The sequence below is a fragment of the Globicephala melas genome, chromosome 1, assembly GCF_963455315.2.
Source record: "Globicephala melas chromosome 1, mGloMel1.2, whole genome shotgun sequence".
NCBI lineage: Eukaryota > Metazoa > Chordata > Mammalia > Artiodactyla > Delphinidae > Globicephala > Globicephala melas.
This window is the reverse complement of record NC_083314.1, coordinates 21,591,795-21,615,279: the sequence shown is the minus strand read 5'-3', so window position 1 is coordinate 21,615,279 and position 23,485 is coordinate 21,591,795. Positions and strand designations below refer to the sequence as shown.

At 38.4% G+C, this 23,485-nt stretch overlaps 1 protein-coding gene across 6 annotated transcripts in view; it reads left to right on the top strand.

Annotated features, from left to right (window-relative positions):
- Positions 1-23,485, top strand: part of NVL (nuclear VCP like) — a 109,806-nt gene that overhangs the window by 8,212 nt on the left and 78,109 nt on the right. For all 6 annotated transcript variants that reach the window (XR_009564312.1, XR_009564322.1, XM_060300885.1 and 3 more), the window contains 8 exons: positions 1,345-1,402; positions 2,162-2,434; positions 5,081-5,213; positions 5,407-5,483; positions 6,010-6,144; positions 8,119-8,220; positions 11,298-11,415; positions 16,758-16,902. Coding sequence is in view for 4 of the 6 variants with exons in the window: in XM_060300885.1 (XP_060156868.1) it covers positions 1,345-1,402; positions 2,162-2,434; positions 5,081-5,213; positions 5,407-5,483; positions 6,010-6,144; positions 8,119-8,220; positions 11,298-11,415; positions 16,758-16,902 (1,041 nt within the window). In the remaining 2 variants the exon portion in view is untranslated. The remainder of the gene's footprint in view (positions 1-1,344; positions 1,403-2,161; positions 2,435-5,080; positions 5,214-5,406; positions 5,484-6,009; positions 6,145-8,118; positions 8,221-11,297; positions 11,416-16,757; positions 16,903-23,485) is intronic.

Sequence of the window (23,485 nt, the reverse complement as noted above, 5' to 3'; positions counted from 1 at the left end):
AAGTCCCGATTTTTGCCAGTTTTCTGGGCAAAAAAATTGATTATATTATTTTTATTTGTAATTTTTTGAAAACTAGTGAGGTTAAGTTTTTTGATTGTTTCATGTTTCCTTTGTGAATTTCTCGTTTATGGGTTTTATCTCTCATCTGAGAGCTATTTGAATTTTCCTTATTAGTTGTCAGAGCTCTTTGTATAAAATAGCACCTCTTTTTCTATGTATTACAAATGCTTGTCACAGTTTGCCATTTGCCTTTTATTTTTGTTTATGGCATCTTTTAATTAGAGGAGTTTTGCATCTTTACCTAGTCAAGTCTTTCTACCTATTTCTTTATGGTTTGTTTATGCTGATGTACTTAGAAAGACCTCTGTCACAAGAGTGTATAGAATAATTACCTATACATTTTTCTTGTGTCTTTATGGTATTTCATTTAACTCTTTATAATTAATTTTGTTAACTTATAATTAATTTTATTTGTAGGGCATGAATTGTAGAGCAAAACATTTTTTTTCCAAGTATTTGAATAATCCACCTTTTTTAACTTGATTAGAAATGCCCCAGATTATACTAATTGAATTTAATGAATAACGAAAGAATTCATGTCTTAATTATAAAGGTGGGCGTAGAATTTATATAAATCTTTTTACTTAGGAAAGGTCCATTTCTTGTTTATTTTCTAAAGAAACTATATTAAATGGTAACAGAGTCCTATAGTTACTTTAAGCTATTAGATATCAGCTGTCAGTTATAATGAACTGAGATTGTAACTTCAGTTTGTAGTTACTAGGATTTATAGTTGTTTTTGGCCGTATTATATGAAAAACTCTTTGTACCTTCATTTCTCATGAATGGACTTGGAGAAGTTGCATTTGGTTACATGGCTTGGTCCTGTTGAATTTGTTACTCAAACTGCTTTATCATGGCTTGCTGGAATATTTCTTCTGCTGGCATCTCACGTTCCTAAATGAGACCCTTGGATCTGATGGGAATTTGTATGTCACTTTGCTAGAATAAAGATAACCACAATTTATTAAGCGTTTACTATGTGCTAAGGACTTTGCAAGCTTTCATTTAATCCTCTGTTAAGCCAGTGAGATAGACATTATTTATTATCTCCATTTTATAGATAAGGAAGCTGAGGCTCAGAGAGGTTAAGTAGAAGCTAGTAACTTCTAGAAGCTAGAAGCTAGTAAAGCTGGATTTTGAATCCAGATTTCTCTGATTCCAAAGCCTGGACTCTCACTACCATAGTATTTTGCCTCAGTATATTTTCTTGTTTTGGGAAGTAATTTTTTTGGGATGTGGGAGAAAAGCCTTTACAATGTTTCTTTTCTTCTTTTTACTGAGGTATAATGAAAGCTATTCTGATGATGATTCAAATATGGAAGATTACCCAGATCCACAGGTAAGTCAGATATTTAATGGACCAACTTTGATTTTTTAAAAATCATTATGAATCCTTCTTAGAAAAGATCAATAAGGAATAGAATAAGAGACTTTGAACATCTTCATCAGTAAATAATTGAATATTTCTGTGTACAGCCTTGATGAACCCTTGGATTGGCCATCCTTCCAGTATTTGTGTGTATAGCCTATTATATAGTGGAAAGAAGGGAAGAGGATGGCCAGAAATATGGGCAGACAAGAAAAGAACGGGCAATTAATAGTAAAAATGGAGAAAAGAATACCTTTTCTGCCAAAGAGCTGGCATTGACAATAAATAGGCTTGGATTAAAGGGAAGTATGGGAATAATATGTGAAATTATTTATAATTTTCTTTTTTTTTTCCATTGATAATTAAGCTTTTGAATTTATTAACTAAGTCATGATGATACTGTTATATTTGATCCAGTTTTGAATTGATATTTGATCCAACTCATTTTCATTATATTTCATTCTATTATATTTTTTAAAAACAACCATTCTTATTTGGTTTTATTTAACTGCTAATTATGAATTTGTACATTAACTTGGAGTGGAGGGGGTACATCTTTTTGAATAGTAAATGTTTGTGAATTATCCTATTGTAAACACCTGTATTTTCTGACTGCAGTTGTTTTGAGAAGAGGTGTTGAGAGGAAAAAGTAGAAAGCTTCTTAATATAGGTAATCAAACTTTCATGAGTACCTATTGAGTAATTTATGCTAAAATCATGTTTCTACAGTCAGCAAATCAGATGAACAGTTCCCTGCTCTTCTTATACCGGAAAGGAAATCCTGATTCTGTTTCAAGTACTCCTGACATGGAGCGAAGAGAAACCACGATTTCAACACCACGGATAACTTCCAAAACAGGCTCCATTCGTTTGAAGACCCCTGCCAGAGGTTCTGAAGGAGGATGGTTTATTGACAAAACCCCGGGTGGGAAGAAAGACAGTTTTTTCTCAGACCTATCAGATGAGAAAAGTAATGATAAGAAGCCGATCTCTGAGATAGAGGTATTTTTATAGTGGAATTTTAGCCCCACGTAGTTGGAGCACATTATACCCTTTTCATTGAACGTAATATCAGGCAGATTCTTGTGTTTTGTAAAAGACTTAGGAACTTTGAGATACATGTAGAAGTTGATCACTTCCCACTACCGTCATCATTTTCATCCTAGTCCAAGCCTCTACTCTTTCTTTCCTTAACTATTGAAATAACCTTCCAACTGGAGTCTGCTTCCATTCTTGTTCCCCTAGTTTATTCTTCACACAGAGATAACTTTTTACAAGTTAAGTCCGATCATTGTCATTCTTTTATTAAAAACTCTCCAGTGGCTTCATTCATTCTACGGTCAGAGATCTTGCAGTTGCCAGGAAAGCCCTATATGATTTGGCTGCCCTGCTGCCCTCCTCCCCCACCTCCCAGCGTTGCTTCAGCCACAGCTGTGCTGTTTCTAGAATATACCAACCAGGGGACTTCCCTGGTGGCACAGTGGTTAAGAATCCGCCTGCCAATGCAGGGGACACGGGTTCGAGCCCTGCTCCGGGAAGATCCCACATGCCACGGAGCAGCTAAGCCCGTGTGCCACAACTACTGAACTTGTGCTCTAGAGCCCACAAGCCACAACTACTGAAGCCCGTGTGCCTAGAGCCTGTGCTCTGCAGCAAGAGAAGCCCACAACAAAGAGTAGCCCCGGCTTGCCACAGCTAGAGAAAGCCCGCGCACGGCGACAGAGACCCAACGCAGCCATAAATAAATAAATAAATTTATTTATTTTTAAAAAAGAAAGAATATACCAAACCTTCTCTCACTTGGGGCATTCATACTTGTACTTTCTGTTTAGAACATCTTTCCTGAGATTCCTGTGGCTCACTCCATCATTTCTTCACATCTCTTTTCACATGTAATCTTCGGAGAAGGGCCTTCCCTGACATGTAAACTAGCACATCATTGGATACTTTGTTTCCTAACCCTGCTTTATTTCTTTTTTTTTAAAGTACTTAAAAAATTACTTATTAATCCCTTGAGGGATTAATGACATAAATGGGTACACTATGAAAATGGACAAAATAAGTAGACACTTTTTTTTTATCTTTTTAAATTGAAATATACCATATATAAAGAAAAGTAAAGCTTGATGGATTATCACAAAGCTAGCATAATTGGACATAATTCTTTTTTTTTTAATTAATTTATTTATTTTGGCTGCACCGGGTCTTAGTTACAGTATGTGGGATCTTTAGTTGTGGCATGCGGACTTCTTAGTTGCGGCATGCAGACTCTTAGTTGTGGCACGTGTGTGGGATCTAGTTCCCTGACCAGGGATTGAACCCGGGCTCCCTGCACTGGAGCGTGGAGTCTTACCCACTGGACCACCAGGGAAGTCCCCTGGACATCATTCCTACCTGATTCTTTTAATGCATGGCAAAGAGGGGGTTTAAGGTAATCTGTCTCCCGGTAGAGTGGCTGTCTGTGCTCTGGGGCTTGCTGTCCAGTGTGGGAGATATTAGCTACATGTGGCTGTTGAGCCTTTGAAATGCAGTTAGTGCAAATGAGGAACTGAGTTTTTAATTTAAATTTAAAAACTAATAGTTCAGTTATTAGAAAACTTCTAAGTATACTTAGAATAACTTCTACTTTTTCAGCTGTAAATTTTATAAAATCTAAATACAAATCTAAATACAAAGTATTTCCCATGAAAATTTAGTGTCTGACTTGAGATGTGCAGTAAGCATGAAGTATCCATTGGACTTTGACGACTTACTACAATGTTTTACAAAAACAATGTAAAACATCTCAATAATTTTTATACTGACTATATGTTGAAATAATAATGTTTTGAATATATTTGGTTAAATAAAATAGATTATTAATTTCCCCCCAAAATTATTTTCCCTTGTTTCTTTTTTCCTTTTTTAAATGTGGCTACTAGAATATTTAAAATTACATATGTGGTTGGTATTATATTTCTGTCGGATGCTGCTGCTCTAAGTGGTTTTCAAGCACCAAGCCCTTTGATTTGGCAAAACCTCTCCCCTCCCCTTTTGAATTATTAGTGGGCCTTTTCCAAATCTATTTACTTTAGTCATTTGTCTCTAAAGAACATTATTATCGTTGGCAAGGTCAAGGGAAAAACTTGACCCTTATGTTGAATTATACTGTTTTACGGCTGTCAGAGCAGCTCTGTCATCATATTTAATTTAGTGATTGATCAGACATCAAATGAACACCAACTGTGTAAAAGGCTCAGTGAGAAATAAAAGATGAACGTTAGTGTCTTAACTCCAACTCCAGAAGCACACAATTCAGTGACGGAGACAGACAGTTGAGTCACTCAAATACAAGGCCGACTGTGGTAGGCTGTACTACAGTTGCAAATTTAGTGTTCTGAGTGTGAAGAAGAGATTAATTCTAATTAGAAGAATCAGGAAAGGAGGTTTTCAAATGTTAGGATATAAAATGAGAATTAAGGCTATGGAAAAGGACATCCCCAGCAGAGATCAGCCTTAAGCAAATAGGTTGGGAATAGCTAACAGGTGAAAGTGCTAGGGCAGGAATGATTTTTTTAATAATGCCCATCTTTTAAAAAAACATATTGGCATTATAATTCCAAGCATGGCACATTTAAATTTCCTTCTCCCCCCCCACCCCACCCCCAGAATTCAAAAGATTCTTCTCTTCTGGAGAGTAATAAAAAAAGAAAAGGCAGGCTAAACAGCAAAAGAGGCAAAAGGAAGAAAGAAGATCTTCAGGAAGTAGATGGAGAAATAGAGGCTGTCCTGCTAAAGAAAGGTGAGACGCCAGTCTTGTGGGTGGTGGCAGCTGTGTTTGCTCTGAGAGAGGCATCATGATTCCAAGCTATTTTGCATGGGGGACCTTCTGTGTGCAGAGACATTTACTAGAATTGTTTACTTAAAGATTATTCAATATAGTTCTGATTTGCTACTGAATCACTAATCCTTTCACCTCCTTTTTTGTTTACCAGCTAAAGCCAGGGGGCTAGAATTGCAGATCTCCAAGGTGAAGTTTGAAGATGTTGGAGGCAATGATACGACATTAAAAGTTAGTTCAAATTCAGAATTTCTACCTTAGATGGATATGGCCAATCAGTTATTCAAACAAAGCCTTTCTCTTTTTATCTAATAGGAACTGAGTATAGAAAAGAAAGCCAGGAAGGTGAGAAGGGCAAGCCTGGCTGTACTCTTCAGGGTAGTGAGGGATAAAAGAAACATGTCTTCAACTTTTTTCACCATTTTAATTATAGTGTACATAAGATACATGCTTTATAAGGAGTATTACTTTAACAGTTGTAAAAGTTACTATTTTTTGGTGTTTGTTTCAGTTACAATCTAGTTACTATTCATTGTATTTGCAAGGTAGATATTATTAAGCTTAGGAAATGGAAGCTCAGAGGGGGTATTGCTAAAGTCACAGGACAGGTACTAGAGCTGGGATTCTCAGGTGTAAGCCTAACGCCTGTTCTCTGTCTACTGTACTTTGCTGCTCCAAAGAATAGGTCCTTTCATTACACATTGATCCATTCTCTTTGGGGCTGTGAAGATCATCGTTCCTATTTATTCCCTAACAGGAGGTCTGCAAGATGCTCATACACATGCGTCACCCAGAGGTGTACCACCACCTGGGCGTCATACCCCCACGCGGAGTTCTTCTTCATGGACCACCGGGCTGTGGGAAGACGTTGCTTGCACATGCAATTGCTGGGGTGAGGTTTGCTGACACTTGTTTGCTTTTGTAATTTTTGTTGTTACTCGTTTTTATTTTTTCTCTTTGGTCACCTTGAACCACACTTGGCATATTCTCAGGAGGACTGATCCTTTCTTCATTTTTTTACCTCTTTTCATGCTGCTATGTGTGAGATGCTGTTTTAATGTATCCAGTTATTTATATGGCAGGGGTTGGGTGGGAAGCAAAATAATACAGCTGTAAACAACTCTTTTTTTAACCACACAGTTTACATTTTAGTCACTTCTCTTTCTCTTTAAGCCAGTGGTTCTCAAGAGCAGTAAAATAAGAAAACTGAAGATTGTATTGTCCATAGAACTAAATATTCAGAATTTCCATTCAGAGTCATGTTTTTATCCTTTTTAGTGTTAAAATATCTTTTCTAAAATGGTGATACTAGGTACTCACTTGGCAAAATAAAAAGCAATCTTAATTTTAGTCCCATCAGATTTCTTGGAAACTGTGTTGGATGGTAAAATGCAAAATGTCCAAGTAACTTCAGTTTGAAGAATAGCATACTATGCCAATCATTAACAGATAGTGCTCTATGAAAGCAAATTATTTTTATAGGAGAACTTGATTGATTTACCTCATTTATTCATTTATTGAATAAATCTTTTGTGTGACTGCTGCATGCCAGACATTGAAATATAGTGATAAGTAAAACAAACTCGGTTGTTATCTTTAAGGAGTTTTTCAATCAAATGAGAGACAGACATTAAACAGTCTTTCACACAAATAAATGTTGCTCATGATTACAATTACAGTGAGTGAGTGGGAGACACAGGTGTAGAATGCTATGTGGTATGTTGTTGGTATGTTGTCTTAAGCCAAGTTAAGAGTTAGGATCAAAGAGAATATCATTGAGGAAGTGAAATTTCAAGATAGCCAGAAGAATAGTAGGGTTTAGGCAGGGTTGCTGCCATCTGTATTGGTGGGACGGTGGTAGTTTCTCTTCCTTTACTTTAAGAACCTGCCTCCTCTGACTAGTAACTGGCTGTTTCTGTGGGTTCAGGGAGGGAGAAACGCCGGTGGGGTGTGTGGGAGACCACTGTGTCACACCCCCCTGCTATTTCCTTTCCAGCAGATAAATAACAGATGAAGTTGTTTTGGCTCAGCTCTAAGTGGGGGCAAACATATTTCTTAAGATTCAAGACCCTTTATTCAGAAGAGATAATAACAGTTTTATAGTGATATCTACAGAGTAAAAACAAGTAGAAGGTATCCAGTCATAAAGAAGATGTGGCACATATATACAATGGAATATTACTCAGCCATAAAAAGAAACGAAATTGAGCTATTTGTAATGAGGTGGATGGACCTAGAGTCTGTCATACAGAGTGAAGTAAGTCAGAAAGAGAAAGACAAATACCGTATGCTAACACATATATATGGAATTTAAGAAAAAAAAAGTGTCATGAAGAACCTAGGGGTAAGACAGGAATAAAGACACAGACATACTAGAGAATGGACTTGAGGATATGGGGAGGAGGAAGGGTAAGCTGTGACAAAGCGAGAGAGAGGCATGGACATATATACACTACCAAACGTAGCTAGTGGGAAGCAGCCTCATAGCACAGGGAGATCATCTCGGTGCTTTGTGACCGCCTGGAGGGGTGGAATAGGGAGGGAGACGCAAGAGGGAAGAGATATGGGAACATATGTATATGTATAACTGATTCGCTTTGTTATAAAGCAGAAACTAACGCACCATTGTAAAAAAAAAAGAATAAACCATTTCTCTATCATCAAAAAAAAAAAAGGTATCCAGTCAAAGTGTTTGGATTAAATTTTAGATTTTTAGGTAATGTTTTTCATTGGACCAACACAAGATGAGGTTCCTCAGAAAATTGGTCATTTATAAAATGTAATTTTGAGAGAGGGACTGAGTGAGGAAAAAGTAGGGAAGTGAAAATTTGACAATTTGGTCATTCTTTTATGTATTTGTGCATAGGAACTTGACCTTCCAATATTGAAAGTAGCTGCTACAGAGATTGTATCTGGAGTATCTGGAGAATCGGAACAGAAGCTGAGAGAGCTATTTGAACAAGCTGTGGTGAGTCAGCTAATGGCTCTAATTTTAGGTGTTCAAATATAAGGCTACGTGGAAGATCCTATTTTCTCTAACGCTGGTATTTGTTAACCTGTTCACTGGCCATTCTTTTCTAAACATGGTAGTTTGTTACTCATGGTGGCTAAATGTTTAAAGTAGATTAACTAACATAGACTGTTGGATAAAATAATCTGTTTAATCTGAAAATAACGTAATTGGTGAGAAGTTCTGGGCTGTCATACCCAATAGCGATATGCTGAAAGGAGATTTTCTTTGTGATACTTTTTTCACTTTTACTTTCCTTAACGTAGGTTTGACCGAACAACCTGTAAGCAGTGTGAACATTTTTAACATTTAAGGATTATCACATTATAAAAGCACCCATGGACATGCCAGGATAAACTCTTCTCTATTTGTATAATTGAAGCTGTGAAAAGAAAATTCTGTTACCAGAGAAATTACAGATTGGATATTATTCTGATTATAATTCATGTTATCAAAATTTGGATGCTTAAGAACTTATGAGGAAGATGACATTTGTATCTCATGAAAGTTTTATCTTCAGTGTAGTGTTATGGTTAAATGTACTCTCAAGTCAGAAACATGGGTTCAGTTCCTTATGCCACCACATACTAATTGTGTAATCTTGGGCAAGAGATTTAACCACTCTAACCCTTAGTTTCCTTACTAGTAAACTGTTAATAATACTACTTAAATCTCATGAGGTTGTTGATTGTATTAAATGAGAGGGTTCATATAAAATCTTTAATGTAGTGTTTAGCACACAGCAAAAGCCAAAAACGTTAGCTATGACGTGCTCACTTGAGCAGTCACTAGTCATCACTGGTTGAAAACTAAAAAATAGCAAAAAGTTTAAATTTATGTTGACATCATTTGCACCCCAATTATATAGGGCCTGGTGAACATGGCCAATGCATCTGAAATGCAAAGCTGATGGGAAATTAGAAGAGAAAGTGTATTTTATCAGTACTTGAAAATGTTTTTTTAAATGGCAAGAATGTAGCAAAATTCGTTACCTAGTCCAAGCTAGTATTGTTTGCTGCCGTAGGCCAGTAAATGGGGAGACAAGTTGTTGGAGCAAGGAATAGAGACTTTATTTGGAAAGCCAGCCAACGAAAAAGAAGGCTTCTTTTATTCTAAAATGGGGAAGAGGTAAAGTCCTGGTTCTGGTCAGACCCCAGAAGGGATGTGTTGATTTTTTCCTTCCTGCAGTTATTCACACAGGTGAGCCTGGTCAGGATGTTTCCTGTGACTTAAACATAGACTGTCATTGGAAAAGCTGTGGATGCACAAGGAAGGTGCAGAGGAAGGGTGGGAAGGGTACTGTGCAGAGCAAATCTAAATTCTTTCAGGTGTTACCTGTTTTCCAAAATGAGCTTGATTTGATTGTTAATTGGCACACAGCTGGAAGACAAGTAATAACTTTCGTGTTTATGGTAAACACAATGATGAATGAGGATAAAAGAGACAAAGGGCAAAATTAGTTTGTTAGTTGTGTGTTTATATCTCTCTCGAACCAGTACTGAGCTGGTACTATGCCTAACAGCAGATGCTCAGTAAATGTATGGTCTAGCTCCCCTCTTTCCTGGACCCCCTGTTTCCTGATGAAAGTCAGTACAATAAGGTATGTGTGAATCAGAGAACAAAAAGGTAAAATCAGATCAAATCGTTCTTTGTTGAAAACTACATGCTTGCTTTAGGCTAAATTCTGATGACCATCATTTATTCTTTTTTCCTTTTTTTCTCATTCAGTTTTCCAGAACATTGACAAATACTATTGCCCTTGCTTTCTGAGACCTTTGCTGTCTGTAACTTTACTCTTTTGTAACTGGGTAATGTGTCGAGCAGTCAGAGGTTCTCCTTTGCAAACATTATCATGAAGAGGATTGGAAAGAGAGGCAGCTAGTGGCAGGCCAAATTTCTTTCCCTTTAAAATGCAGTGGTTCACACACTTTTTAGATATCTTAGCCAGGCTGGCAGTCTGACTCTTAGCATAATCAGTGTCGCTCCTAACTAAATAACTAAGGATGAGCTGTGCTTTAGATTGTAAATCTACATCTTTTTATTTAAATTTCTCATTTTAACTGATTCTTAATCTGTTTGTTTTTTATTGTGGTAAAATATATTTAACATAAAACGTGCCATTTTAAACATTTTTACAGTTTGGTGGCATTAAGCACACTCATATTGTTATGTGACCATCACCCCTATCCATCTCCAGAACTTTCCATCTTCCCAAGCTGAAACTCTGTACCCAGTAATCACTAACTTTTCATTTTCCCCTGCCCCTAGCCCCTGGCAACTGCTGTGCTACTTTCCGCCTCTGTGAATTTGACTATTCCAGGTAGTTGTTGCTTATATTGTATCTTAACTTAACTCTCTCTGAACTCTATCTAGTTTATGTTTAAAAAAAGACTGAAGGTGATCGTTGTCCACATTGAATGTATTGGAACTTTAGCCTCCTTTCTTACTCAATGTAGTCTTCAAACTAAGCCTCTGGTATTTTCAGTTGGGGATGATGAAAACAACGTAAACGTATTTAATGCCACTAAAGCATACACTTAAAATGGTTAAGATGGTACCACAATAAAAAAAATAAAAGCAAAGCCTCTGGTGCTTCCTAAATTCCTCTTATAGCAGATTCTAGGGGAAAGCTTGGATGTTTTTATGTTGGTAGGAACATTCATGAAACGTTTGTAGTGAACTTAGTTTTTCTAGTTTAAAATTTATAAACTTACTATTTTTAAATTTCAGAACATAGCAAATGTGCCTAATTTACGAAAGAATTTCAGTAGTTTTATCATCACAGAACATGGATTGATAAGAAGACTATAAATGTGTTATCCTATATGTAGTCTCTTACTGTTCTCTTTTAATCCTTTCAGTTCTCCTAAGTCAGATAAAAATCAGAAGTAAATCACTGTGAACTGCCTTCTTTAGGGTTATTCTTTTGGTGAATGATCCTTGAACTTTAAGATTGAAAAAATGTATATACTTAACTATGCTGCAGTACAGGGAATACATTTATGATTGTATTTTTGTGATATTCTTATTTCTAGTCAAATGCACCATGTATCCTTTTTATTGATGAAATTGATGCTATTACCCCCAAAAGAGAAGTTGCTTCAAAAGATATGGAACGAAGAATTGTAGCCCAGCTCCTAACCTGCATGGACGGTCAGTTTGAAATAATGAATTCATTTTAAGAAAATGAATTTTCTTTTTTTAGTGTAAGATGTGAAGATATGAAACATTCAAGTAGCATAAAAGAGTAAAAGCAGAAATCTTTTCTTTTCATAAAAGATTGCATCGTTAATTTTTGGAGTATATCTTACAGTTATTTTTAATGCATTTACACACACTGTATAAATACAGTAACATTGTTTTGCTTTTTACAATACTCTGATTGCACCATACACACTATTCTATAACCTGCTCTTTGTATCTTAATATTTCTTGGAAATGTTGCCACTTTAATGCATTTGTATCTACCTCTTTTTAATTGCTGCTTGGTATCCTTTAGGATAAATTTATCACATTGTACTTAAATATTTCCATTTTGATGGATATTCAAGTTGTTTTGGTTTTTGCTTTACAACAAGTTGTAGGGAATATCCTTAAATGGTCCTTTTTGATACACATGTATTTTTCTAAGACGAAGCAATGGTTAAAGAGTGTACATTTAAAATTTTTATAGGAAATGGCAAATTGCCTTCCAAAAAGACTGCCATTTACATCTTTACCGGCGCTATATGAGAATCACTTTCTCCAGATCCTTCACAACATTGAATTGTTTTAATTTTTGCCAGTCTGAAGGATGAAAATTGGTATCTTTGTTGTAATTTGCATTTCCCTGATTACCATTGATGTAGATCATCTTTCCATACTTTTTTGGCTGTTCATATTATTTACAAAGTCCCTTTTCTCATCCTTTTCCCATTGTTCTATTGAATTTTTAAAAAAATTTGAGTGAATATTATATTTCAATATACTATGGAAACAAATCTTTTGTTAAATATACTGCAATTACTTCCTATCTGTAATTTGTTTTTCAATTTTGTTTAATGGTTTTTGGATACAAATTTGGAGGAAAGGACTCAGCACGAGTAGAACTTTTGGAACTAAATCTTACCTACTGTGAAACAGCATGTTTTATGTACATAAGAAAATTTGAAGTAATACATATTTTGTATTCCTTGGGATGCTAGGTTGTAGATTGCTTATTCTGCTGTTTTATTTTTATGTAAAATTTTCTTGCCATGTTTTAAGGACTATGTTCTTTTTTTAAAATATCTGCATCAATTCTTTTTTTTTAAATTAATTTATTCATTTATTTATTTTTGGCTGCATTGGGTCTTCATTGCTGCACGCGGGCTTTCTCTAGTTGCGGCGAGCGGGGGCTACTCTTCGTTGTGGGGCGCGGGCTTCTCATTGCGGTGGCTTCTCTTGTTGTGGAGCACGGGTTCTAGGCAAGTGGGCTTTGGTAGTTGTGGCACGTGGGCTCAGTAGTTGTGGCTTGCAGGCTCTAGAGCGCAGGCTCAGCAGTTGTGGCGCACGGGCTTACTTGCTCCGCGGCATGTGGGATCTTCCCGGACCAGGACTCGAACCCTTGTCCCCTGCACTGGCAGGCGGATTCTTAACCACTGCACCACCAGGGAAGTCCCAGGACTGTGTTCTGAATTATCATTATTTTATTGAAGCTAATTTGTTATCAGTTATAAGATACACCATTATTTTATGTACCTCTGAGAAGGAAAATGGCAAAACACCAATCAAAGTATGACATAACGCTTATCACATTGATAGTATAAGCATTCTGATTTCAGAGATACTAAAATGTGGAAAAATGAACAAGTACAGGAATTAAGCAGACTACTTATTACTAGAACATTACTGAAAGCCCTGTTAGTTGGGATTTTTGGTGTGTCTTTGTGTGTTTTAAGTTTCCCCTTTATAAACCAAAGTAAGGAAAACAGTAAATAATTCAACTTACATAGTCATCCTTTTACTGAACTGAACTTGGATCCAGTTGCCCAATGCCCAGCAAAGCCAGTTTACTGACATGGGTTGTGGTGAAGGAAAGCACAGTGTTTATTGCCGGGCACCAAGCAAGGAGAGTAGGCAGCTAATGCTTAAAAGACCTGAAGTCCTGATGCTTTCACGCAAGGTTTTTTAAAGGTGATATTAGGGGAGGGTCTCAGGGTACATGATCAGCTCCTGGGCATTTTTCTGATTGGTTGGTGGAAAGGTAACAGGGTGATGTTTTGGGAATTTTAATCACCAGCCAGTCTGGGGGCTCTGTGCTTGTGGTCAGCATGTAGTTACCATCCTCCACTGGGTGGAGGGTCTTAGTTTCTGTAGAACCACTGAAAGGTATGCGTCAGATTGTTATCTATATATCCCTTCTGGAGGAACTATGAGTCCTGTGACTCTGTTGTTGTAATTGTTAGCTGCTTGGGTTCACTTTTTAGAACTCAGCAAAGGCCAAACAAGAAGCAGAGGACACAGAGGGGCTTGTACGCAGGAGGGCTCTGCAGAGTCCTGCTCACTCTCAGTTCTCTCTTTTCTTTCATACTCCTTAATCCTGAGGGGAACAGGGGTGGGACAAGAAACGGAATAAAGTTTTGCATAGAGATGTTAATCATAAACTCAGTGGAGGAACTCGGTTTTATGGGGACTTGTTTCTTTCTCTCGCCCCAAATAGCCTGTACCATGTGGTCATTTTTTTCCCTACGGTTTGAGAATTTTGTAAAACCTTATTATTAAATCAGAGTTTATAAATCTGAAATTGTAAGAAGTTAACACTTTCAGGTAAATTAATATGAACAAGATAATTAAGGAGACCACTTAAAAAAAACTAATTTCACCTAATTTTAAAAACTTAAACTCAGACATAATTCTAATTATTAAGATCTGCGAAGGATCTTAAAATATCATCATTTGTTTATGAGGAAACATGCACAGAGAGCTAAGGGCCAGATACATACAGTGAGTGATTAGCAAAGCATAGGCCAGAATCCAGATGTTTATTTATACATATGCAATTAATGAGCTACCACAAATACTTTATTTATGAGAGCTATTATCCCAGAAACACATTAACTAGTTTTTGTTTTTGTTTTTTTTTACTCTGTGTAAAAACAAGTAAAACTTCATTTTTTTAATAATCAGAAATTCATACTTTTGACTAATGTAACTTCAATTTAAAATGATCAGATCCTCTAAAAGTGAGAAAAAGAATGGGATTTATCTTGTAGTAAGTGGCCAATCCTAGCTAGGGTCTGATTTTTATCTTTCTAGCTTTTGAAACAGCACTTGTGTTACTAAGTATTGACTTCCTGTGGAAGGATATTTTCATTACTGAAGATTTAACAGATTTCCATGATTGTTCTTGTTGAATTCTGTTATTAACCCTTGCTATGTTCAGAGCATATCACCAAGACTGTAGTGTCTGAGCAACGTGAACTAGAAAAAGGAAGCAGACTCCTACCCTAGGTCATTGTTTTAGCTGTGAGACGGAAAGCATCCCTGAATCAGCAGTGGAACAGCTTTGGCTCTATACCAGCATTAGTGCAGGGAGGGTTCAGCATAGGAACATCTTCCTGTGACTGCAAGTTTGTAGCTTGTGGTGCTACGTCAATTCTGAGGTGTCACCTCGTTTTCTGTAAAGTAGTTCTGCTTGTTCAGGGATCTCCTCTTGTAGCGTGAGTCTCTTTTTTAAGCTGATTCCTTTTATTCAGTTTTCAAAAAATATTAAAGAGCTTTTTGTCTCGCTCAAACGTATACCTTATGCCTCTTTTCTTTTCAATCCAAATTTATCCAAAGAGTAGTCACTGCCAATTAAATATGTTTCTATTTCAGTTCTATTCTGTAACCCCACCCCTACAGTTGTCTCTCTGCCTCTACCATTCCACTGAAACAGTCATAGAAAACCCGTTGATGATCACCGTTGGCCACATCTTTTGGTTTGCTCTTAGCCCTCACCCCTCTGAACCCACCTCTTACAGTTGTTATCTGGGGGTAGCGATTGTACCTAGAGTAGTTCCTGGCGCGGGGTGAGCACCCAGTGAGTGTTACTGGTGGTGGTTGAGAGCGTTTGATACTGTGATCACCTTGTCCTTGTCGTTGTTATCACACTTGGCTTGAGTAACACTCTGTCCTTCTGTTCTCTGACAACTCCCTACTGCTTTCCTTCACTTACTTGCCTCCTTTTCTCCATCCCTTAAAGAAAGATATCCCATAAGCATTTACACTTGATCTTCTTTTCTTCTTGCCCTCGCCACTTCCCAACTATCTCCTGTTCAGTGCATTGAAAAACCGTCAAATGACATCTCTAATCTTCATTTCTGGTAGGCTTGCAACCCATCTTCGCAGCTGCCTGTCAGATACTTGCAGGTGACTGTCCCACATGCCCTCATACTCGGTGTGTCCAGAGCTCCACTGGCTTCCCCTGTGGCCCTTTCTGCATGTCTGACCTCCCTCTTGTATTCCATATTTAAGTTAACAGCATCCAAACTGAGTTGTCTTTGTCTCTTCCTTCTCTTCCGCCTTCACATTGAATCATTTGCTTAGTGCTTTTGATTCTATCTACAACTTGGACCTTAAACTGGGCTTTTCGTTTTTATCTCCTATGTTCCTGCCTTCACTCATCTCTAACCTGATTATTGTATTCAAATCACAACAACTCTTTTTGCATTTATTCCTCTTTACTCGATTCAAAATTATTATTAGAGTTATCTTTCTAAAATACAAATGTTACCAGAGGAACCTTTCATGGCTTCCTGTTGGCAAAAGCATATACTCTAAATTCCTCACTACTTGGCTGATAGAGGACTTAGTTACCTGTGAGGGGGTGTAACCTCAGACTCTCTGCTAGTCACCCCTGGTTCAGTTGAGAGAAATAATACTTGTGGAAAATACACTTTAGGCCCTGCATTCTGTCCATTAATAAAAATCTGTATCTGGATTAGGCCAGAGCAACTGGAGACTATATTGTATTCCCCGATCTCAGTGCCGTGAGTCTGTTTTGAGATACATACTACTCTGTCTTGCCGAGGCTCCCTATTGGTGGACCACTCACCTTGTCTTAACATGCCACACCTGTTTGTACCTCTGTGCTTTTCGCTCATTCCCTTTCTTCCATGTAAAATTTCATTAACCTGTGTTTCAGCTTATCAATATCCTATTTACCCTTCAAGCCTTTTCTAGAATGTTACCTCCTCCCTAAGTTCTCCCTGATTCCTCAGTCTGAATTCATATCTTCCATCGTATCACTGTGGTGCTTTGTTTATGCTTACTGTGCTTCAAATAGATTGAGCTGCTTGAGGACAAAGTTTGTATTTTCCTTACATCTTTCCCATACTAGACATTTAGTGAATGTTAGTTTTATACACATATATATATATTGCTATCAGTGTGTAATACTCTCTCTCTAACCACGTAAATGACTTGTGTAAGCATTATTATCCTTAATGTCAAGTGTCTTGTTCACCACTCATCCTGTGTCTGGTTCTTACTAGATCTGAATGACATGGCCGCTACAGCTCGGGTGCTAGTCATCGGAGCTACTAACCGACCAGACTCCTTAGACCCTGCTTTGAGACGTGCAGGAAGGTTCGACCGAGAGATATGCCTAGGTATCCCAGATGAAGCATCCAGGGAAAGGTATACTCTTAGAGAATGAAGTTTATATGCCACTACATCATCTGAACTGAATGCTTTGAAAATGAGGGTTGAGAAATATGATGTAGCCTTTTCTTTCTCTCTCTCTTTATGTGTCAGTGAAATTGATTTGGAAAGGAAAAAGCCCACATTAAATTAATGCTTAAGAAAACAATTTACTCATTAATACGGCAGTTGTTTCAGGCTGCTTTTTTCAGTAGTGATATTGGACTTATGTATCCATACTCATTTATCTGGTCTTATTAACAGTGTCTTGTGTTTTTTAGGTGGCCGATCAGCCTAGGGAGAGTGTCTAGAGCTATGGAATAGTCCTCACTTGTCCACATGCAGGCTAAATCTGAGTTTAACAAGTATTTTAACTTGTTGCACTAATCTGCCTAAGGTCACAGGTTCCCTGACAAATAATTAAATGGTAGCCAGAGAGTTGAAAGCTGTCTGTTTGCTCTAGGACCAGCCTTTCCTAGTAATTGGGGTTGAATGTCCATAGAGCAAAGAAACACCCACCAATATCTCAGTAACAAAAATATCTCGGGAGGCACTGTTCAGGCAATGGAGTAAAGAAAATCTAGTAATGTGCTGAAGTACCGTATTTTTTTTTTTTTTTAGCTGAGTTGGGTCTTCGTTGCTGCGCGCGGACTTTTTCTAGTTGCGGTGAGCAGGGGCTACTCTCCATTGCAGTGCGCAGACTTCTAATCGTGGTGGCGTCTCGGATTCTTAGTCACTGTGCCACCAGGGAAGCCCTGAAATACCGTATTTACAATGACTTTCGGCTTAAGTTAGACACTGAATTGCTGTACACGATCGCCAGTGGCTTTTAGAGAAAGTGGTATGTAGTGAAAGGATAGTTAAGGGGACAGTGGAGAAGGGAAGAGGTGAAGGACAGGAGACTTCATGAATGCAGGACATAAAATAGTGATCAGAAGACACTTTGGACAGGAGAAAGCATTCGAAAGGAACAGGTCATCCTTACCTTCTTCCCAGTGATTAATGTGACTTCAACTTTTCATTCATTGACATTTTCTTCTTAAGCTGTTGTATTCAGTGTCATCTATAGTTATGCTCATTGCATTCTCACATATATAATCTTTAAATAGTTACTCAACCATTCAGGTTTCTTTACTAACATGTTTATACCCACAGCAAAATAATATTATTTAGTATTTAAGTTGTTTGTATTTATTCAGCAAACATGTATTGAGCATATAGTATATGTATATACCACTGGGGTAGGTAATATGAGGAATATAAAAAATTGTAAGTCCTTGCTTTCAGGATGCTTACAGTACAGAAAGAGAAATAAGGCCTGTATCCTTTATCAAGCCTTTTTTTGATTAAGTGCCAAACTTAATGGTAGAAACATAGACACAGTAGAGCCCATCATCCCTGCTAGATAAAATCCTTTGTCCATTGATCACTATTCCGTCATCAACAAAGTTCTTAAAGGGCTTTCCTAGATAGCCATGTTTTGAAAATTTTCAAGCCTACGGAAAAGTTGAAAAAATAATACAATAAATATCTGTCCTTTAGCTGAATTTACCACTTGTTAACATTTTACCATATTTACTTTCACTCTGTATATAAAAACCTCAGGGCTTCCCTGGTGGCACAGTGGTTGAGAGTCTGCCTGCCGATGCAGGGGACACGGGTTCGTGCCCCGGTCCGGGAGGATCCCACATGCCGCTGAGCCTGCGCGTCTGGCGCCTGTGCTCCGCAACGGGAGAGGCCACAACAGTGAGAGGCCCGCATACCACAAAAAAAACCCCAAAAAACACAAAATGTCATATATTTGTGTGTGTGTGTATGTTTTATTTTTTTTTAATTTTATTTATTTATTTTATTTTTTGCGGTACGCGGGCCTCTCACTGTTGTGGCCTCTCCCGTTGCGGAGCACAGGCGCAGATGCGCAGGCTCAGCGGTCATGGCTCACGGGCCTAGCCGCTCCGCGGCATGTGGCATCCTCCTGGACCAGGGCACGAACCCGTGTCCCCTGCATCGGCAGGCGGACTCTCAACCGCTGTGCCACCAGGGAAGCCCTATTTTATTTTTTTTGCCAGCCCATTTGAAGGATAGTTGAAGACATCATGACACTTTAGCTGTAAATACTTCTCCTGTGTAACTATCATACCATTTTCCATACTAAAGCAATTTAACACTGACAATAATATTATTTAATACACAATCTATTCTAATTTTCCCAGTTGCCCCAAAACTGTCCATTGTACCTTTAATCTTTCATTTTGTTTAGCTTTTTTTTTTACCCTAGATTCAATAAAGAGCAAACCTGCTATGTAGTTGGCATGTCCCTTTAATCTCCTTGAATCTGCCTTTTTGGGGGAGAGAGTACTTTCATGACATCGACATTTTTGAATTGTCTAGATAAGTCTTTTGTAGATCACTCTACAACTTAAATTTATCTGATTGCTTTTTCACGATTAGATTTGGGTTAAATATTTTGAGCAAGAATGCTACATTCATGGTGAGGTGTCTCAGAACATTTCAGGAAGTTCGTAGTGTCAGTTTGTATCGTTGTTGATGTTAAGTTTGATCACTTGAAAAATTTGTCAGAGTTCTCTCCTCTAAAGGTACCTTTTCTTTTGTACTTAATAAATAAAATCCATCTGTTTCTGGTATCTACAGTTATTTATGATTGCCTATTGTTGGTTTGTTCAAACTCCATTTTAGATTCAGGAAGTAAATTCTATAGGCATACATTGGTGTTTTATGTAGGCTGTAATCGTCTAGCTAAGTCTTAGACGGCTAGGGGAAGAATTTTTCTGAGACTAAAGAGGGGTATTAAATGTTTACTATGTTTAAGGCCAATTGGGAAGAGCAAGGTCAAGCCTGAAAGAAGATAGCTCTTGAATATAATTATGAGGTAGAATTTTTTAAGGAAGAAATTTTGTTTTTTTTTTTAATTTTTTGTGGTAAAAAAACACAAACTTTGCTATTTTAATCTGTTTTTTTTTGGGGGGAGGGTTCGCGGGCCTCTCACAGCTGTGGCCTCTCACAGCTGTGGCCCCTCCCGCTGTGGAGCACAGGCTCCAGACGCCCAGGCCCAGCAGCCATGGCTCACGGGCCCAGCTGCTCCGCGGCATGTGGGATCCTCCCAGACCGGGGCACGAACCTGCGCCCCCTGCATCGGCAGGCGGACTCTCAACCACTGCGCCACCAGGGAAGCCCTTAACCATTTTTAAGAGTACAGTTCGGTAGTGTTATGTATACTCACATTGTAGTGAATCTCTAGAACTTTTTCTGTCTTACAAAACTGAAACTCCATACCCATTAAACACTAATTTCCTCTCCTAAGGAAGTGTGTCTCTCTTTTTCTTTCTTTTTTTTAATAGTTTTAAAAAATTAATTAATTTATTTTGGCTGCGCTGGGTCTTTGTTGGGGCTCTCGGGCTCTTCGTTGCAGCGCACAGGCTTCTCTAGTTGCAGTGCGCGGGCTCAGTAGTTGTGGTGTGTGGGCTTAGTTGCCGTATGTGGGATCTTAGTTTGCCGACCAGGAATCGAACCGGGGCCCGCTGCATTGGGAGCGCAGAGTCTAAACCACTGGACCACCAGGGAAGTCCCGGAAGAGTATTTCTGATTGAGTCTTTGACAAAGGCAGAATACAGTTTTCTTATTTTTATACTTTTGTCTAGCTCTGAAGGCAGAAGCAAACTAGTTATATTATTATATGCAGATGTTAATGAGTTAAATTCTAAGATGGGGAAATTATATAAATAGAATTAATATATTAATAGAATTACATCAGTGTTTATTTTATCAATAATTCTTAGAAATAATAATTCTTAGGAAGTCATTAATTGAAGAAATATTTAAGCACCTGTTGTTTACCAAGGAGACACAATGGTTGGCACTTCAGTCACCACTTTAAATAATCAGAAGTGTGATGAGTACAAAAAGACAAAGACAGGGTCTTAGGGAGGATATATATATCAGGCAAAGCTAACATGGTCTGGAGGTTCTCTTTTTTTTTTAATTTAATTTAATTTAATGTTTTTTTAATTTATTTGTTGTTTATTTGGCTGCACCTGGTCTTAGTTGTGGCATGCAGAATCTAGTTCCCTGACCAGGGATCGAACCCAGGCCCCCTGCATTGGGAGGGCGGAGTCTTAGCCACTTGACCACCAGGGAAGTCCCGGTCTGGCGGTTCTTAGGTTCTTAAAGACGTCTCTGAGGAAGCTGAGACTCAAAGAATAAATAGCAATTAACTGATCACATGGTGAGAGTGATGAGAGTATTGGTAGGAATAGCATGTGTAAAGGCCCTAAGGTGACTGAGAGCTTAGTGTGTCCAGGGAACTGGAAGAAGAATATGGCTATAGAAGTAGAGATAGGATGTGGAAAGGCTGCAGAGGTGTACAGAATCCAGCTCACAGATACCTTGGTAAGGGTTTTGGACTTATTCTGTAAGTGGTAGGAAGCAATTAAATTAAGCAGGACAGTGATAGAAACAGATTTTTGTTTTGAGAAGGTCGCTGTAGCTGCAGTGTGACTAAGGAATGACAGGAGAGCAAGATGGGTTGTGGTAGCCCAGTGAGGGAGCTGTTGTGATATCCAGAGGCAATGGTGGGTGGGCTTAAAGAGGTGGGAGTGCAAATTGAGATAACTGGAGACATTTAGGAAGTAGAATCAATAAGTTATGTTTATCAATAGAATATATGTGTGGAGAGGTGGGGGCTATGAACAAGAGGGAAATATTCCCAGATTTCTCGCTAAGCACCTGATGGTTTTCAGGTGCTTAAGGGGTGGGAAATACTGGAGGATAAGCAGATTTTAGAAGAGGATTTAGGGATAGATGGAGTTTAGAGGCAATTGCAGGATGTCCAAGTAGAGATGTCAAGTTGGCAATTGGACAGATGAGTCTGGATCTCCACAGAAGCCAACATTTAGGAATCATCAATGTATTGATGGCAGTTGGAGTTAAGAAAGTAGATGAGATTGTCCAGAGAGAGTGTGAAGAGAACATGTCAGAGGTTCTGGGACAGGCCCGAAGAGGCCAACAGGCTCAGGATGTAGGAAGAGCAGCCAGAAGCATTGGGAAAATGAAGAGAAAGTTGCGTAATGGAAGCCAAGAGAAGTCTGTGTTTCCAGAGGGAGGAATGAGAGGTCCAGGGAGGGAGGGCTGAAAAAGTGTCTTTGAATTGAGCAGCCTAGAGGTCACCAGTGACCTTAACAAAAAGCTGTTTGAGTGGAATGGTAGAGGTAAACTCCAGGTTGGAATGGTTGAGGAGTAAAGGGAAACTGAAAAAGCGAGAGCAGCAGACTTCCACGGTTCACTCAGGAGAGTCTGCAGCGAGGGAGAAGGCAGAAGGTTGTGGTGGCTTCATGAGGTGGTAATGGGGTGTCTAGAGAGGACTTTTCTAAGGTGGGAGAAGCTTGAGTGGTGTCCTTACGGGTTGATGGGAAGGAGAAATGGGAGGAGCAGGGAGTCAGAGCTTATGTATCGGTGCTGGCCTTAGAACGAGGGTTAATTTGTTGACATGATAGTAAAGGGAGAAAGAATGGATATGCAGGCAAGAAGGATTATCAGTTTGGTACTAGAAAATTGAGGGCGTTGTCTCTATGAATTAAAAAGCGAGATCTTCAGATGAAAGTGAGGCTCATGATGGATAGGTTAGAGGTTTGAGGAGGATGAAGGTCTGAAATTACTTCCTTGGCTAATTTGAGATGAACTGGCTGGGGTAACAGGATTTTCAGGCAGTGTTTAGGATTGGGGTATGGAATGGTACCAGTAGGGCTGGTTTAATGATTTTTTTTCCCATAGCAATGCTCAACATTCTAGGTTCAGGCACAGAGAAAGCAGAGATTTAGAATTTAGATTAAGAAAGAAAAAAAGAGACTATGGACTCTTAATTGTAAAAATAGGACTATTTGATGAGGCGGTGGTGAATCCGAGAACCTACTGAGGTTTGAAAACAGGTGTGTGGGAGACTGAGCAAAGAGGAGATGCTGGAGCTAGTGATTTCAGAGGTGGGACAGATCCAGGTGCTGATAAGGTCCAGGGCATGACGGTCCATGAAGTGGAGAAGAGGGCAGAGGCAGGTGAGACGGGGGTGCAGAGGCCTTCAGTAGGTGCTGGAACTTTGAGTCATTGAAGGAAATTATCTGGGAATCCAAGCGCTGCCCGTATGTCCTGTGCTTTTTTCTAGATGTTTAACATTTCCCAGCTTTAGTTTATTTATCTGAAATACAGTAATAGTAATAATAACAAGACCTTACTTGATTTGTAAAATGATAATAATACTTTAACTTGAAGGCTTCTCGTAAGAATTAAATCAGTGGACCTAGCATAACATTTGGCACATAGCAGGAAAAGAAGTTTTTGAGGTAGTTATTGGTATTTTTCTGAACTTTAAAAGCATTTTATTATGTAAAATGTGTTCGCAGAAGGAGTCTAATATAATTGTTTCGGTTTCTATTCTTGCAAAACAAAGCACCCCCAAGTTTATTTTTATTGTTTCTCACCATTTCTATGGATAAAGAATTCAGAGAGGCTCAGCCAGCTGGTTATGTCTCAGGGTCTCCCGTGGCTGCAGAGACTCTAGCTGGAGCTAGAA